Below are 18,112 nucleotides of genomic sequence, written 5' to 3'. Positions count from 1 at the left end.
GTGGAGAATGACCCTGAAAAATCATAGTCATAGTATGTGTTCTAACATTTTTTGGAGCACCTACTATGTGCATAGAGCACTTGACATACCTCATTTAGATTGAAGGAGGGCATGATTAGTCTGATAACCATATCTCTCCTAGGGACATTGAGATGATTAGATCGATTGTGAACTTATTACCATGCTCTCTGCGTTCCCCAACATAGGCACTCAATCCAAGGGTACGTTAGTACTGAATTCCAGCCAACGCTCACCTGGCCAATCTCCAGTATTTCCCCACCTGTGATTATTTTGCACTAGAGGCCTGGTGCATGAATTCGTGCATGGGTAGGGTCCCTCAGCCTGGCCGGTGATTGGGGTCATCAGGGCCATTGGGGCCGGCTGGCCAGGGGGAGGAGCCGCAGGAGGTTGGCTATGGGAGCGCACTGACCACTAGAGGGCAGCTCCTGCATTGAGCATCTGCCCCCTGGTGGTCAGTGCATTGTCGTAGTGACCGATCCTTCTGTTGACTGGTCATAACGGTCACTTAGGCTTTTATACTAGTATATATAGATGGTGTACAGAAGTTTATTTTCACACTAACAACAAAGAAAGGGTATATTTGGTTGGGTTTCAGGGGCTGAACCTACAGTATGTAGTTGGTTTGAGGACCTGAGCACACGGATTTGGGAGTGTTGAACATGTGCCCACTCTCCTCAAACAGCAGGGGTGTGTGAGGGAGCCAGGTCAAGCTGGGGGTTGTGCACTTCCCTTCCCAAATCCGTATCCAGCGACTTCACGCTGATCCTGAACTAGGCCCTGGTGAGACTATTCACATCAGGAAATTAGAAAATGCTGTTAATCGGGCTCTCCTCCCCCCACCCCCCCTGCTCTCCCCAGTCCCAAGAGCCAGTGTTTAGGCTCTTCACAGCCCACCAAAGCGAGCCCTCTGTAGAGGCAACACCACCTGGCAAGTCATGAAGCTGTCTGGGCTGAAAGACAGGCGTGCACACCTTAGCCTGACCTTGATCTTGTGAGTTTCCATGGATGAGAAAATCAAGCATGTCACACTTGCAGCCAGCGGGCCGCAGCCGCGTTTAAACATGCCGTGAGTTTGACATGTTTGCAAGCCAACCTGAGATAAGTTCTATTCATGTGGCAATTTTACTTTTCCTTTGAGAAATGTCTTCAAGCTCTCTCTGCATCTTCATTTTTCCATCTTAAAACTACAAGTGCCCTTGAAATTTTTCCATCCACAGTGTATTTCAATTCTCTGACCTCTCTCCCCACGTGAGGGTGTAGAGAGAGGTCAGAGAACTGAAATACACTACTCCTCCCAACCCCATTTGCAATGAATTGTCATTTTTTGCTTCCCATTCAAAAGGAGCAACAAAAATCCCGCCCATGTAATCCTCTTATTTCCTACAGAAATCTAGACCCACATGCCCTCTGTCCCCAACACAGTGAGCGCGCTCATTAACTGGCCACCTGCATGTGCTGGAACTTCAGGGCCGTGTCCAGCTGAGACCAAAGGAGAAACGGCAGGAGGTGTCCCTAGAGTGGCCTGAATGCTGTGGTGGCAGGATTTGGGCCTCATTTGACTAATTGCCCCCTGGAGCTGGGGTCCCTGCCAGAGCTGCCTCCATCAATTGTCAGAAGTTTCATCCAGACAAAGAGGTCCATCGCCTGGAGATTTCTGCCCCTGGGAGATGCTACCATGAACCTGGCGTTTCTGTTTTGCAGTCTGGCCAGGGTCTTAGCTGCACTAAAGCATTGCGTGGGAGGTGAGGGGACACACGGGTGGGTCCCTCACGTATTGGCCTTGCTCCTCCTCCTCCTGCAACAATGTGTGGGCTCCTTCTCTCTGCCAGCCCTGGCCTCTACATGCCTCACTTCCTTCCCAGGAGTGTCTCTGTGTTCTCGGTCTCGGTGAAAAATGTGTGACTGTTACACAACAGGATTGTGATTGCTGTCAGAAACTGGGCAGTGACTTTGTGGGCTTTCAATAATTTCATTACGTTTCCATCACTACCCTCCCAAGAAGTTGCAAGGTAAATCCAACATCCCTTCCCACACACCCTCGCTTGGGGAGAGAGGTCAGAGAACTGAAATACACTGTGTATGGAAAATTTTTAATCATTTGATCTTGAAAACCTCCCATCTAATGGAAGTAGCAGTACTCACAGATTTTTTTATAGGACTTTTTTTTTTAGGGCATGTTGAGGACTGAGGTGGGAATGAATGAGGAATGTATAAATTTAATTTTGCTTAAAAGAGGCAGGAGGGTTTCAAGATAAAGAGAACAAATGCTTGGAGCAAAAATGAGTTGAGTTTTATTGAACCAAGAAAACTAAAAAAAATGTCTGGAACACTCAGGAAATCGTTATCAAGGCTCGGCTCAGTGCTCCCGGGACGTGTTGTTAGTTTATAACATTCAGAGCTGAGGAGCCGTGTGTGCTGGTGTGGGCCGTGGAGCCTCCGCCTCCAGGTTACCCTTACCCTTCAGGACCAAACAGAATTCTTTCCCGTCTCTGCTCCACATGGGCACCAACAAGGATCTTCACCCCATTATATTGGGGTATCAGAAAGATGGTGCTAACGGCATGGATGGAACTGGAGAGCATTATGCTCAGTGAAATAAGCCAGTCAATGAAGGAAAAATACCATATGATCTCACTCATTCATGGACAATAAAGACCATTATAAACTTATGAACAATAATAGATACAGAGGCAGAGCTGCCTCAAACAGATTGTCAAACTGCAGTGGGAAGGCCAGGGAGGGTTGGGGGGCAGGAGGGAGGGGGGTAAGAGATCAACCGAAGGGCTTGTATGCATGCATATAAGCATAACCAATGAACATAAGACACTGGGGGGTAGGGGAGGCCAGGGGATTGTCAAGGGCGGGGGGAGGGGGGGAAGGACACATATGTAATACCTTTGTAATACTTTAAGCAGTAAAAAAGAAGAAAAAAAAAAAGGAAGATGGTGCTAAACCCTTCCAGAACAAACCAATCAACATCTTTAAGGGGAGAGCAAAGGTGACATTTTCAGGTGCCAGCTTGCCATCACTGATGTAATCTCCAATGGAAGCAACACAGCTTAGGCAGCACTGAAAATGGACCACTGGCGACACTAGGAATGTGGTATCACGAGGAAGCATGGCATTCAGATGTATGCACACGGTCACCTAAGTTATCTGTAGCTCAAGTATATCAGGATCTCTTAAACTCCCTTCTAGGTAGAGTTTCAGTAGCATTCCACAGTTTTGATATGCCATGTTTTCATTATCATCTAGTTCAAAATACATTCTAATTTCCATGGGATTTCTTTCTGGATACATGGGTAACTTGGGAATTCGAACCATACTGCTTGATTTCCAAACATTCTGAGATTTCCTCATTTTCCTCTTGTTCTTTCTTTTTTAAATACATTTTTATTGATTTTTAGAGAGAGGAGAAGGGAGAGGGAGAGGGAGAAGCATCGATGTGAGAGGGAAACATTGATTGGTTGCCTCCTGCACACACCCCAACCGGGGATCCAAACCCACAACCTGGGATGTGGGCTGACTGGGAATCGCACCTCAGCCTTTCAGGGCATGGGAGGATGCTCAACCAACTGAGCCACGCCAGCCAGGGCTCTTTTTGCTCTTGATTTCTTGCTTAATTCCGCTCTGGACAGAAAACACCCTGCACAATTTCAAGTCTTTGCACTTTGTCGAGATTGGCTTTATGACCCAGGAAGGGTCGTTTCGGTGAATGTTCTATGTGCACTTGGGAAGGACGCACGGCACCCTGTGACTGTTGGGGAAAGAGCCCTGTGCGTGTCCATGAGGCCAAGTGTGTTAACTGCGTTGCTCACATCTCCTGTCCCTGACTGATTTTTTGTTGTTTATCAGTTATTGGAGAGGTGCTTTTAAATGTCCAGCTATGGTTGTGAATTTGCTATTTCTCATTTTAGTTTTGTCAGCCCTTATGTGTATTTTGAAGCTGTATTATTAGTGCACACTAACTTAGAATCGTTGAATCTTACGAAAGCTCTCTCTTCCTCTCTAGCAAGTGTCTTGCCTGAAAGTCTCTGATATCTGGTGTTGAAAGAGCCATGTAGGCTTTTGTTGATTTGGGTTTGCATCCTGTATCGTTTTCCATCCTCTCACTTTGACCTTTCCTGTGCCCTTATGCTTGCAAGCAGCACTTAGTTGGGGTTTGGCTTTTACTGGGCGATGGCTCTCTTGTATTGAAGGTGTTCCATTTGCCTTGGCGAGCCCGCGGAAAACTCTGTTTGGCTCTGCGACCTTCTGGCTTTGGCCTAATTTCTCTTGAACTATCCTTTAAGAATTAGCAAATGCCTAAGGAATAAGGAGTCCAGGGGGTCAGGCCCATTGCTCTGTGGCCCCTCCAGGCTTGGCCCCAATAGCACTGTCCAATTTCTGTCTTCCCAGACCGCTGCAAGTCACGCTCCCATCCTTACATCTGAGTTTGTAATCCCTGGTCTGTGTGTGTACCAGCCTGAGAGAGCTCCGTATGAGCAGACAGGATGTCCTTCCTTCCTCCCTGGCGTGCCAGAGAAGCCCAGTCCATACGAAAATGCTCCTGACGGGTTTTTAGGGCAGTGAATCTGTTCTGCAGGATACAGGGCATTATACTTGTGTCAAAACCCATAGAACTGTACCGTGGGAAGAGTGACGGCTAATGTAAACTATGGACTTCAGTTAAAAATAAACTATTTATCTTGTTTCTTCCATTGTAACACATATGTCAGACCAAAGCAAGATGTTAATAATAGGGGACACGGTGAGGCTGGGTGTGTGGGAACTCTCCCCATTTTCTGTAAACCTAAAACTGCTCTCAAAAGAAAGTCTATTCGAAAAAATAAATACCAGTGCTACTTATGCAGAGGGGTAGAAGAGGGCAACTAAGTCCAGCAAAATAAGTCTCTTGTATGAAATTCATGTCGGCAGACAAGAGCAGAAACACTTACCCCTGGATGCCCCCGACAGCACCACTTTGGGAGGCAGCAGGAAATGAAGTCGCTCCTGTCGGGGTTGTAGGTGGGAGTGACTAAAACACCCTTAAGGTGGCGGCTGGGCTGCCTTCCACAGTCTTGTTCGAGGCACTGGCAGGACAGGAGGAAGTTCAAGTAATGGCCTGCAGAGGAAAACCAGGCCGATCCCCGGGTAGACTCCCAGTGGGGGAGCAGCAAATAGAGCCCCTGTGTCCCACTCTCTGGGACCTGGGGCCCGCACTCCACGCTGCCATGAGGATTTTCTAGGGCTGATGTTTTGTCTTGTTTTATTCTCCGCATCACGGGGAACCCGCCTCCACTCTGCTCGCATGTCCTAATGTGCTAGTTGGGTTTTTTAAGGGCCCTTTTCCTTTTTTGCATCTTTGTTACTTACAGCCTGAAAAGGGACGAGATCTGTAGATTGTAAGCTCCATGAGAGCAGGGGACAGAGTTATTTCATTCACTGATACATAGGGTGGGACAACTGTAAACGTACTTTTGCCCCTCCCGGTACGTATAGTAGATACTTCATGGATTGTTGTTAAAGAATCGGCTTCAAATCACCAAGTAGCGGAGAGGGGCAATGGGGCCTCCATTGTGGAGGGTATCTCTGAGCCACTCTTCAAGCAAACGCGCAGGTATTTCCGAGACCCATCCACATCCGCGCATCCTCTGCCCCATGCCATCCCATCTCTCTTCCGGCTGCATGGCTGCATGGCTGCGGGCATGCTCAGTGAGCCCCCTGCTGGGAGCCGCGGGCACTGCAAGCTGACCCATCGCTCTTGCCTGTTCTCACGGTGGGGAAAGGCTGGGGAGAGGTCAGCCCAGCTCCCCTGCAACACCTCTTGGCCTGGGTCGAGCTGGACGGTGACCTGGACTCCCTCGGAGCGGACGCTCCCTGGAAAATGAAAGTGTGTTTTGCTTTTTTGATGAATGGATTTGGTAAAATGTTTTCTTACTTTTTCCTAGACATCGCCTGGTGGTATTACCAGTATCAGAGAGGTAAAAAAGCTTAAACTAACTTGACTCCTTGGCCACATTACTTTCAAAGGAAGAGCTATTTAACCGAGTATTCAGGTTTTGTAAGAAGTCTTCTCGCTCACCGACTTTCTGTACCCCGTGTTCACAGACCCCACCTGCACGGAAACCGTTGGAAACATCCTTTTAGAGACAACTTATGAGGAAAGCTCTGCTCCCCGAAGCATCGGATATGTTTTCCTCTCCTGGGCAATAAAACATATATAAGAGCTCAGCGCCAATTTGTGGCTCAAGTGTAGTAACTGCATAGAACAAATGACCTGAATTTCTGTGTTCTCTTGGTCCCTGTGGTCTTGACCTCCTAATCGAATCCACATTTTCTGAGGCTGTTTTTCTTATTACTTTACCTCTTATTATTGTATTATATTTATTTCATATAATTGCTTCAATCCATTTGTGGAACAACGTGGAATGTGTTAAGCAAATAGTGAGGGAGCGAGAAGGTTAGGTAGACGGAGTCGGGTGAGGCAGGGGAAAGGCAGGCAGGTGTGAGGGTGTGTACCACAGGTCAGGAGCCAAAAGCTGAAATGCCTCCGGGGCCAGGAAGGCGGCATAGCTGACGTAGGTGAACTGGAGGGGACAGCCACTGCTCAGCTCCAGGAAACAATTGCCTTGTGACAACTCGAGACCGAAGCTTCCGATAATCCCATTTCCCAAGGAAAATCTTGGCAATGCATTCCAAAAAAATTATAGCACATGTTATAGGCCGAACAAGACCTATCTGTGGGCTGTGTTCACGCCAAGGGACACCACTTTGTAACCTCAAAACTGCTTGGGTGGGTATGAAGTCCAGCCAGAGACTGCAGGATGGAGAAACTATTTTTCCATCCAGGGAGAAGGAGATGGTCATGGCCATGGTCATGGGCCTGACAGAGGAGGCGCCTCACCAGGGAGAAGACCAAAGGCGTGGGTCCTCCTGCTCCTCATAGTCTAAGGGTCTGACTTGTACACAGGCCAGAGCTTGCTGGGGGCAGACCCACTGGAAGGCTGGCTACAAGCCCATTTGCAATTTGTGCTCAAGGGAAGCAGAAGCCGTTGCAGGGACACGTGGAAGCGAGATCTATACAAGAGGCCTGGCTGGCGGGACTCTGGGTCCAGGTCTGTCACCAGCTGTCGATGACAGCAGGCCTGGGATTCAGGAGAAGCCACTTAATGGAAGGTCACCTGTGCCAGCCCTTCACCTGGGCTCCGTGGGGGTGAGAGAGACAGGAAGTCACTGAGAGAACTCAAGGCACAATGCCATGCGGCAGAGCCTTCCCTTTTCTGAGGGCCCGAAGCTTTCATCCCACACTCGGAAGGGCTGTGACCCCCAGATGTCAGGACCACTTCCTCTGCATCATCTTCTCCAGCCTCTCCTTCTGCATCCTCTGCAGTTGGTTATTCGATCTGCTTTTCACTACCCCCAGTGAGAGATGGTACATCGCTTTCGAAGGTGCTCCTGCTTAGAGCACTCTTTATGTGTCAGGACACCCATCTCCCTGATGTTCGCATGGAGAAGGCAATGGTCCCCCACTCCCCACCACACACAGGGTTGAGTGGCTTACGGGCATGAAAACATTTTACAAATTAAAAGTACTTGACAAACAGGTTTGCTCATCTCTAGGTTAATTTTCTACCATCCACGCTCAATCTTGGGAACTGGCTCGTTATTATTTTTAATAACAAAAATAATAACAACAAGCAACGTTTGGCCTCGGAGACTCTTAACGAACCTCCAAAGAACCATCAAGCAGGCCCCCCACCTACTAATGCTGTTTCCTCTTCCTCCACCCAGGGACTCTCCGGGGCCAACAGGAGGGTGCAAAAACCCCTGAGGCCCCTTCCCAGTGTCTGCAGAGTGTACGTACAGTGGCCAAGCCACGAGGCATCCCAGGAAAGGGAGGAGAGAGCTGGAGTGAGACGCAGGAATGCTTCCCCGCTCCAAGGTTGCCTCAAGTGTAGGCCAATTAGTCGTTTCCATTTGCCCGTCATGGCACAGGAGGGTCACACTCGGCACAGATTTACAAAGAAAGAGATTAAAGTTGAAAATAGCACATTAATGGGGGAAAGAATGATTCCATAAAACTCTTGCTTCTATGTGTGTGTATGCTGACTGGATTGCTGTGTGAACTCGAGTTCTTACTAATTAACAGTAAGAGAACCGAGAGCCGCGGGTTTAAGCCCCGCCTGCCCGTGTGCAGGCTGCTTCCAGCATCTCCAGTCCAGAGACATGGATTTCCCTCCGTAGCTGCTGTCACCGCAGCCTGACAAGGAGAGGGTGGCGGGAAAGGAAAATAAAACAAAAGCTCGCCAGGCGATGCCCGACTGTTCAGGTGTTACAGAATCCGTTTGATATGGGAATTGATCCCGCTGCCCAGACAGCAAACTAATCATTTGTTAATAAAGTCCAGTTCTACCTTAATGGGTTTAATATTTGGTATTTCAATAACTACTTAGTGCATTTTTAATAAAAAGAGATGGCAGGCAAGTGCAGTTTCTGAGTCAGACTCTCAGACTCAGGAGGAATTCAGTCAGGAGCTGAATAGAAAGAAGACGATCTTGTAAAAATATCATTAAGCTTCTAGGTAAGATAAATGGGGAAAGGTATACTAGACACCTTCAAAAATACACCATTTCTTCCAAAAATACATTTGTATCTTCCTTACTTACATTTTAACATAACTTTTGCCTCTTTTCAATGTTAAATATCTGTGCGTTTTATAATTGATTTTTAGAGAGAGGGGAATGGAGAGAGAAAGAGAGAGAAATGAGATCGAAACATTGATTGGCTGCCTCCTGCATCCCCCTACTGGGGATCAAGCCTGCAACCCGGGCATGAGCCCTGACTGGGATCAAACCTTTCAGGACGACGCTCCAAACAACTGAGCCCACACCGGCCAGGGCTCTCTGTGCATTTTTACGTAAAATTGCAATTGAATCTAATGCCAGGCGATTTAAACCAACAATTTGATTTGTATTTTAAAATGAGCTAAAGAAAATATGAGCATTCTGAATTAGATTTATGTGGGGGTTTGTTGCTTGTTTGTAATTGCTACTTGTTAGCTGCAAACATAATAACAATTAAAGGCTCTGTGAGAGTTACAAGGAAATTGGCCACTGCGGCCATGTTGTCTAAACAGAGGATCTTACTTACGTTGACTAATCTGTCCTGCTCCCAAGCAGGACACGGTGATATGTATTGCCAGGCACATAAGAGAGATGATGACAAGGAATTGTCACCAAATTCCTCGGCCTCTCCCTTGGAAACCCAGCCAAACGCCCGTTCCCTTGGGGGAAGCTGCAAGATTCAAACTCACTTGGATGGATCCCTTTCCTCTTGAAATCCAAGTAGCAAAAGGAAAAGTGGTGCAAAGAGGCAGACACTGACTAGAGTGATGCCCACAGAGTCACGCACGGCTCACCTGCTCTCTCAGGGAGAAACCCCGCCCGTCCTCACTCTCCGTGGCCGCGGGGTGTGCCAGGGTGGGGTCCGTTCCCCGCAGCTGCCCACCTCGCCACTATTCTCGCCAGCCCAGACTTGCACGTTCAATATATGGATTTGGTAACGCCTGCATGACAACGATGGGCAGGAAAGGTTAGATGGTAATTGATTCTTGATGGGAGTAAATTCATAGAAAGCATTCTGGCAGCGCCCAGAGGAAACACTCACTCACCCTCTGGGATGGAAAGACGACGAGAGTTCCGCCTGTTTGGGTTTGTGATCCTTCGACAGGAGGTGGGCAGAGTTCTCCTTTAATTGACGGACACCTTTTACATCACTGGTGCAAAATGAGATGGCACTGTGGTTAAACTGCCCCTTAAAACAGCGATTTTGAGAGCCCGTCAATGCGTTAGAAGCTTTCATGTATATAAAGTAGCTCCCATTTCAGTCCTGTTCCCATGATGTCAGGCCAGCTAGTAAATATTACAAAACGATACTGTAAAATACATCCCTATTTTTAAATTTATATTCATGCTGTAATTTGAACTTTTTGCTGGATCGTGCTAGCCTTTCTCTAGTTGTCCAAAATGGTGAGAGTTTACTCCATGCTTTTATTTTTTTTAATTGATTTCATAGAGGAAGGGAGAAGGAGAGAGACAGAAACATCAATGATGAGAGAGAATCATTGATCGGCTGCCTCCTGCACGCCCCACACTGGGGATCCAGTCCATAACCTGGGCCTGGGCCCTGACGGGGAATTGAACCGTGACCTCCTGGTTCATAGGTCGATGCTCAAACACTGAGCCACGCCAGCCGGGCTAATCTATGCTTTTCTGATAGGCTGTTTCCCTTTGTTATTTGGAGGGTGTGGATCCATCTGCTCACTTACCTGTGTCTCTAGAATATTCCGATGTTCAGTGCGCAGCGCATTGAATATGCAAAGAAATCATTTCAAAAGAAAGGGGAATGTTTCCATGCGGGCTTATTTTTAGCACCACCGCTGTCAGCCTCACTGGGAATGTGTTTCTCTCCAGCACCGAGCTCCTCCCCTGGGGTCTGACCTGGAGACATGGATGGTGGTGAGACAGACAGGGACCGGGCAGGGATCCAGGCAGGAAGGTCCTCTGCAGGGTGGTCCCGGCCCTCGGCCCTGTGTCCCAGGTCACGACCCTGGAGACAGCCCCGACTGGTCTGACAGCGACCCCCGGTCAGCATCCCAATGCCAACTCCTCTGGTTCCAGATAAGATTGAAGACGAGCTGGAGATGACCATGGTTTGCCACCGGCCTGAGGGCCTGGAGCAGCTGGAGGCCCAGACGAACTTCACCAAGAGGGAGCTGCAGGTCCTCTATCGGGGCTTCAAAAACGTAAGACCCTTGGCCCCCGGAGGCCCCGCCGGGCTCCCCTGGGGCTGAGCTCTCCCAGATGCCCCGGGGGTCTGTCCAGAGTTCCCCCATCGGTGTCGCTGTGAAAGGAGGGAGGTCGGTTCTATAAAGGGCACGTGAGGCAAGGCCGCCTGGCGGGAAAGAAGGACTCCAGGCAGGATGGGTTCCAGCTCAGCATAACCCGTTCACACTCTATGGTTGGTGCCTCAGAAACAGTGGGGTTTAGGGGCTGCTAACCCAGCTGGCGGCACTGATACATAAGCCTGAAAGCCAGCGTGTTCATTCACCGCTTATTTCGGGTACTGAACCTCACGATAGTCTTGTTGGGAAGATCCTGTTAGGCCCATTTTACAGCGAAGGACACTGAGGGTCAGAGACTGACTCAAAGTCACAAAGCTTAGAAGGGGCTGAGCCAGGAACCAACCCAAGTCCTTCTCCTCCCAGAGTCCAAACGCTTCCTCCTCCCAGCCCATTCTCTGAGGAAGTCTCGTCATTCTGCAAAGCCGCTTCGGTCCTAAGGTGGGGCTGCTCCTCCCCCGGACCTTCCCCCAACCCCTCCCTGCCTCTTCGGATCTAGAGATCATAAGGAACCCTAGACCCCAAGGCTGGGCCCAGTCTCCTGCTCTGGGGGCGGACCTCAGACACCCCCGCTGACTGTCCCCTTCCGGCAGGAGTGCCCGAGTGGTGTGGTCAATGAAGAAACATTCAAGCAGATCTACGCACAGTTCTTCCCTCACGGAGGTGAGTCCACCTTGGGAAAGACCCTGCCTGGCTCCCTTTTCTTTTTTTAAAATATATTTGTATTGATTTCAGAGAGGGGGAGAGAGAGAGAGAGAGAGAGAGAAAGAGAAAGAGAGAGAGAGAGAGAGAAAAACATCAATGATGAGAGAGAATCCTTGATCTGCTGCCTTCTGCACCCCTCCCCCCCCCACCCCCCCACCCCCACACACACACACACACACACTGGGGATCGAGCCTGCAACCCGGGCATGTGGCCAGACCAGGAACTGAACCGTGACCTCCTGGTTCATAGGTCGATGCTCAACCACTGAGCCACACCAGCCGGGCCCAGCTCCGTTTTTGAGAAGCAGCCTCCCTTCTCCAAGATGCTTCCCTTATTACACGATGTGGAGTTTGGGAAAGCATTAGCAGGAAAGAGCTCTGGAAAGGGTCCCTCTCCGGGAGGGGGGAGGGCGACAGGGCCCCCTCATGAAGGCCCGGCACGGCTCTAGAAAGCAGGTGCTCCTCCCGATGCGGCAGCTGCGTCTCGGGGAGGCCAAGCCTCACTCGGGACCACACAGCAGTGAGCACTGCCAATCAGAAGAGCGTCCCCATCCGGTCACTGTCATTCGTCCGCCAAGAACCACACAGCCAGGCAGGGGGGTCTGTCTCTGGGGGTGGCTAGGTGCAGGGGCAAGGGCCTGTCTCGGCTCTCGCCAGGACTTCCCACCTGAACCCCAGGAGAGCCAGGCGGATCCGGTTCATGCCTGTGGGCTTGCCACTCCATAGCGTCTCCTTTGCATCCCCCAGCACCACCCTCTTCTCTTTCTTGTTGTCCTAAGTGCTCTCAGCCCGCTCCGGCACCCTGCTCCCCTCACCTGCCTCTCCTCTGCCTTGCAGATGCCAGCACGTACGCCCATTACCTCTTCCACGCCTTCGACACCACCCAGACCGGCTCCGTGAAGTTCGAGGTGCGTGTGTCTCTGGGACTCCCCGGGTCCCCGTCTCCTCTGCTCTGAGTCACGGGGTGTTGGGGAAAGGGTTGGTCATCAGATGCCCTCAGGGAAGACAAAAAACCACCATCCGTTTAACAAGCATTTCCTGGATAGAGAGAGAAGCGGTGCCGGCCCTGCCTCCAGAGCTCAGGGCCTCGAGGGACCGACGGTGGCAGTCTGGTAGCCCCCGTGCACACGGAGCGAGCACACGCAGGCTCTGTGCTTAGTGCTTCTCGTGTATCAGTTCCCTGAACCCTCACAAAAGCCCTGCAGAGTAGGGGCTAGTATGTACTACTAGTTGCAGAAGAGGGAAGTAAGGCCGCCTGCCTTTCCCAAGATCACACAGCAAAGGAGGGATTTGAACTCAAGTAGGACGTTCCCAGAGTCCACGCTCTTAGCCACTAGACCAGCGGTTCTCAACCTGTGGGTCGCGACCCCTTTGGCGGTCGAACGACCCTTTCACAGGGGTCGCCTAAGACCATCCTGCATATCAGATATTTACATTACGATTCATAACAGCAGCAACATGACAGTTATGAAGTAGCAACGAAAATAATTTTATGGTTGGGTCACAACATGAGAAACTATTTAAAGGGCCAGAAGGTTGAGAACCACTGCTCTAGCCTATGCCACCACCCACACAATCACCGCAGCCGTGGGAGGAGGCAGTTCCAGGGAGGCTGTGGCCTGTGTCTGGAGGTATCAGCAGGCACAGAGCTCCATTCCTCCCCAAGGGGGCTCCTTCCCAAAAAGTGGGGCAGGGAGGGGAATAAGGGGGGGTTGGGGGGGGAGCCGCTGCTCTTCACTGAGCTTGGCCATATCCTTCTGGGGACAGAGGCCATGGGAGACACCATGGTGTCAAATCAGTCAAAGAGCCGGACCCACAGACAGAGCTGCACCCCAGCCGACGGCTTGGTGTTACTGTCACTCATGCCTCTTCCACTTCTCAGGACTTCGTAACCGCTCTGTCGATCCTGCTGAGAGGAACCGTCCATGAGAAGCTAAGGTGGACATTTAACTTGTATGACATCAATAAGGATGGATACATAAACAAAGAGGTGAGCGGGCTGAGGCCAAGGGCGTGAGGGGCCACCAGAAGGCATCTCATGAAATAGGAAACAGCCCAGTCATGGTGAGGAAGGTGTCCCAGTGAGGAGGGATCTGCTTTGGGGCGAACAGAGCTGGTGTCCGGCAAAACGAAGAAGTTCTCCTTTGCCCTCCCCGTTGCCCTACGCTGCCCCTTTCCCAGGCACTAAGAAAGGGCTAAATAGATCCATTCATTCTCACTGGCTCACACACATTCGATGCGGATTTCTAAGTGGGTAGAAGTGGTTTGTTTCAGTGTAGAATTACTCTTCCCAGGGGAGCTTGCATTTTAACAGGTGAACAGCCACAGTGAGAGCCAAAAGTTGGAATAGTTTTGCAGTTTTCTCCTTGAAGAGAAAAGGGAGATTGGGGGCGAAGAGGAGACCACAGTTGGATCATATGGGCCACAACCTATTTTGCAATAAACCCGCAGAAGGGGGTGAGCGTGGGTGCAGCCATTTCTAAAGAAATGGTCACAAATAATTTCTGAACCTTCACTGCTTGACACGTTTGGAGCCTCGGAGTCCATGTGGTGTCTGTCTAGCCCAGCGGTTCTCAACCTGTGGGTCGCGACCCTTTTGGGGTCAAACGACCCTTTCACAGGGGTCGCCTAAGACCATCGGAAAAACACATATATAATTACATATTGTTTTTGTGATTAATCCTATGCTTTAATTATGTTCAATTTGTAACAATGAAAATACATCCTGCATATCAGATATTTACATTACGATTCATAACAGTAGCAAAATTACAGTTATGAAGTAGCAACGAAAATAATTTTATGGTTGGGAGTCACCACAACATGAGGAACTGTATTAAAGGGTCGCGGCATTAGGAAGGTTGAGAACCACTGGTCTAGCCAGTGAAAGGCCCTCAGGTCCACCTCAAAACGCACGTGGGTATCTACTGTGCCCAGCATCTTGGTTGAAGCTTGGATGTAGCATCCATAACATCTGCTTCCTGAGCACCAACCCTCACCTCAGCCCTGCAAGGTTCCCTCCAGTGTTTTATTCCTCATTCATTCAGTCATGCCTTTGCCCAACACATATTTGAGGGCTTATTAGGTGTCCCAGAGGCTGAAGATAAATTGTTGAACAACCCCCAAAATGGGAAAACCCTAATATCCCCGATAGCAAGTGTGTTACCTGAATTCCAGTGACTACATACCGTGGAAACCCAGGTGGCCAGCTAACATCACGCAAGAGTAACACGATGGAGAACGTGTATGATGCATTGCATTGGGGAAGTCACTTTATAAAGCAGCACGTATAGAACACTATACCGAGTAGCTCAGCCTCAGTCAGCTGTCCACCTCTGCTGCAGTCAGCTGTGGTCAGGGTCACTTGTGGCCACAGGGACAGGTCACCGGGTACAAATCCAGCCACCCAGGAATTAAAGAGTGGGGAGAGGGCCTTCCAGAAACGGAGTGTGGGCTGACCGGTACATAAACAGGTCCACCCCAATCCCAACATTAACCCTCACGGAGGGTAACGCTCAAGAAAAGGCAACTACTACCCAAGGGCTTCTGGAGGCAAAGGGAATTTCCCACTGTCCTCTGTGGGAGGAGGTGCCCTGCTGGTCTGCTTTCTAACTCCCCTCCCCAGCGAAAGAAGGTCCTTGTAATCACTCTCATTCCTAAGGGGGATGAGGAGCCCCAAACCATCACCTAAGAAGAGCTTGACCTCAGGGTTTCCACCCTGTGCTTCCGTGTCCCTGTGCAGGAGATGATGGACATCGTCAAGGCCATCTACGACATGATGGGGAAATACACGTACCCCGTGCTCAAGGAGGACACCCCCAGGCAGCACGTGGACGTCTTCTTCCAGGTAAGTGTACACACCTGGGCGGGAGCGCGAGCTCAGCTGAGACCGGTCAGCCCACAGCGTCTGAGCAGTGGCTGGTGTCCAACCCTGTCCCGCACACAGTAGGGAACAGAAAGAATTACAAAGGGATTGCTCTCCGGGAATGGGTGATCTCGTTAAGCAGGCGAGTAGACACTACAGAAGAACACAGGGAAGTACCCGTGGGATCGTGCACCCTCTCAGTTCCATGAGATTCTTGGGGGCTCCGAGTCCACAGGGAAGACGTCATGAAGCACATGTGTGCAGGTGGTGAGCACATGTGTGCAGGTGTGAGCACATGTGTGCAGGTGGTGAGCACGGGTGTCTAGAGAGCGAGGGAAATGGGCTTGGGAACTGCGGTGGATGGACTGGGAGGTCTTCAGGTAGAAGACTTGATCCTTGTTAATCCGTGAGTAGAAGGATGGCAAGGTCCCCGTGGCATTTTAGTTAAAACGCACCTAGCGGTAGAGTATCAGAGAACGCCAGAGTCACGCTAGTCGAATCCTCTCACTTGGCCGATGGGAAAAGCAGGTTCACAGAGGCTGAGAGACTCACTCAGGGTCACAGAGTGACAGTGACAGAAGTAGAGCTCTCATGTCCAGGCTGGAAGATGGCAGGAGACACGTGAGGGTGTCAGCAGGCGGGGCCGGTGATGAAGTGATGAGAGTCCGGAGCGTGTCTTTCATTGTAAGGATGCTCCTGGTGTCAGGTGCTCTCCCCAGGGCCCGGTGGAGTTCTCGGCCGGTGACAAACCACCGTCCTTCTCGGGGCAGCGTTGGTGAGTAAAGGGCCGCTTCTGGAATGCAGAATGCCAGGTTCTTTCAAGTGCTTCCTCTCGTGTCTTTCAGAAAATGGACAAAAATAAAGACGGGATCGTGACGTTAGATGAATTTCTCGAATCCTGTCAGGAGGTGAGGAGAGATCTCAGGCCACGTCTCTAAATCGGGGAAGGAAAACCGGGGCTTGGCGACCTGCGGGAGGGAGAGAATGACAAACTGTGACCCCTCAAGTCAGAGCCACTGATACCACCGGCAGCAAGTCAGAATCCCAACCATCGCCACTCCCCGGAGTGATCTGCGGTTGGTCTCGGCCAAGCGGGCTGAGCCAGGCAGCCTGAGAGGGGCAGGGGGGCATGGGCAAGCCCAGGGGGGTCTCTGTGAGACTACAGGCTTCCCACGTGGGCGACACCATCATTTTTTTACCTGCCTCTGGCATGATGACCCACTGCCCGGACAACAGGGGAATCGCTGGGAAAATAACTAAAGCTGAGACTCTCAAACCACAGTGTGCATGACAGCTGCCCGGGATGATCCGGAAAATGTACATCTCACGGTTCCACCCCAGAGACTCCATATGTGGGGTTGATGTAGAAAATCATTTGATAAAATGCAATTGCCTGGCGCTTCTTAAAAGAAGCAACACTCCCTGGTTCACTGGTTAACTGGCTCCTTCCCAATTCCTTAAGGCCAGAGAAGGCGCTCCTTGCCTTGAGTGGCCTGTTTTCTGGGCCCCAGCCCTCACTCCTCGTTTCTCACGCCCTTTTGAAACCAGACAACCAATGGGTCCAGGCTACCTATCACTGCTTGAGCCAATCAAGTAGAGACAGGGTTGAATCATATATGAGTGTTTATTCCAATAATTCCAGCAGTAAGGGAGAGCAGCAGGTCACCCACAAAAATCTGCTCTGCAAACACACACATAAGCCAGCTGCTTATATTGGGTGGGACAAAGATTACATGTAACTCCTAAGCCTGAGTTTAGGAATCACAGGTGTGGGGAAGGAGGCAGTGAGGGCTGGGGCAGAACTCCATTGGACAACAAGGTTGTTAATCTTTCCATGATACTAGGCAGTTCTTGAATGAAAATGGATCTCATTCCAAAGTTGACTCCCGGGTCCAAGGTTGACTCCCAGGTCCTGAGGCTGTACAACTCCCAGCCAGGTTAGAATGTCCTTTCTTTAATCAGAATGAGGCCATCATGGTTCATATTTCTTATAACTATAGCTAGTCCCTGATATTCTATTTCTGCCTTAACACCTGCAGAGGTCTTTCTGCCCAGGAAACCCACGCTGGAGGTTTGATCCCCAGATACGGAGCTTCTCAGGAATTCTAACCATTCTCTCCCCTCACCCCTCCCCAGGATGACAACATCATGAGGTCCCTCCAGCTGTTCCAAAACGTCATGTAACTGCAGACACAGCCATCCGGCTCTCAGAGACATTGGACTAAACCACCAACCTCACACCTTGATCTGCCCTCCTGGTTTTACACTGACTCTGGGACAGAAACACCTTCTGTACTTGGGAAGAATTCTCCGCCGAAGACTTCCTATGGAGCCCAGCATCCCGTGGCCCGGTCTCTGATGGCCAGCTCTTCCTCCTCCCTCTTCCTGAGAGAGACAAGATGAAATTGGAAGCATGCTCATCTCGTCACACCGCCGCCCCGGGGACGGCCCCTCTGCCTGAGCTTAGACTGTACTGCACACGTGTGTGTCTGCTTGCGCGCCCCCCGCCCTCTGCTTACAGTGCAGCAGACCTCGATGTGTCTGGAAGCAAGGTGGCCTGAGCCAAACGCCCTCCATCCTCTGATGGCCTCCCAAACCAATGTGCCTGTTTCCCTCCCTTCGGTGGGAAGAATGAGCGT

The 18,112-nt window shown here is 50.5% G+C and overlaps 1 protein-coding gene across 4 annotated transcripts in view; it reads left to right on the top strand.

Annotated features, from left to right (window-relative positions):
• KCNIP1 (potassium voltage-gated channel interacting protein 1) overlaps nt 1-17,778 on the top strand; it is a 247,469-nt gene extending 229,691 nt beyond the window's left edge. Inside the window, exons 1-8 of one of the 4 annotated variants that reach the window (XM_023764508.1) lie at nt 5,960-5,984; nt 10,683-10,807; nt 11,497-11,566; nt 12,446-12,516; nt 13,491-13,598; nt 15,351-15,455; nt 16,319-16,381; nt 17,610-17,657. In XM_023764508.1, the coding sequence (XP_023620276.1) occupies nt 10,706-10,807; nt 11,497-11,566; nt 12,446-12,516; nt 13,491-13,598; nt 15,351-15,455; nt 16,319-16,381; nt 17,610-17,657 (567 nt within the window). In that variant the 5' untranslated portion in view covers nt 5,960-5,984; nt 10,683-10,705. Of the gene's footprint in view, nt 1-5,959; nt 5,985-10,682; nt 10,808-11,466; nt 11,567-12,334; nt 12,517-13,490; nt 13,599-15,350; nt 15,456-16,318; nt 16,382-17,609 lie in introns of those variants that run through there. The other 3 variants (XM_006100956.3, XM_023764507.1, XM_023764509.1) reach the window with 3 other exon arrangements.
• The last annotated feature ends 334 nt before the right edge of the window (nt 17,779-18,112 follow it).

The sequence above is a fragment of the Myotis lucifugus genome, unplaced genomic scaffold (genome assembly GCF_000147115.1).
Source record: "Myotis lucifugus unplaced genomic scaffold, Myoluc2.0 scaffold_333, whole genome shotgun sequence".
NCBI classification, from domain to species: Eukaryota; Metazoa; Chordata; class Mammalia; order Chiroptera; family Vespertilionidae; genus Myotis; species Myotis lucifugus.
The sequence above is the reverse complement of the archived record's forward strand: the minus strand, read 5'-3'. Positions and strand labels throughout refer to the sequence as shown.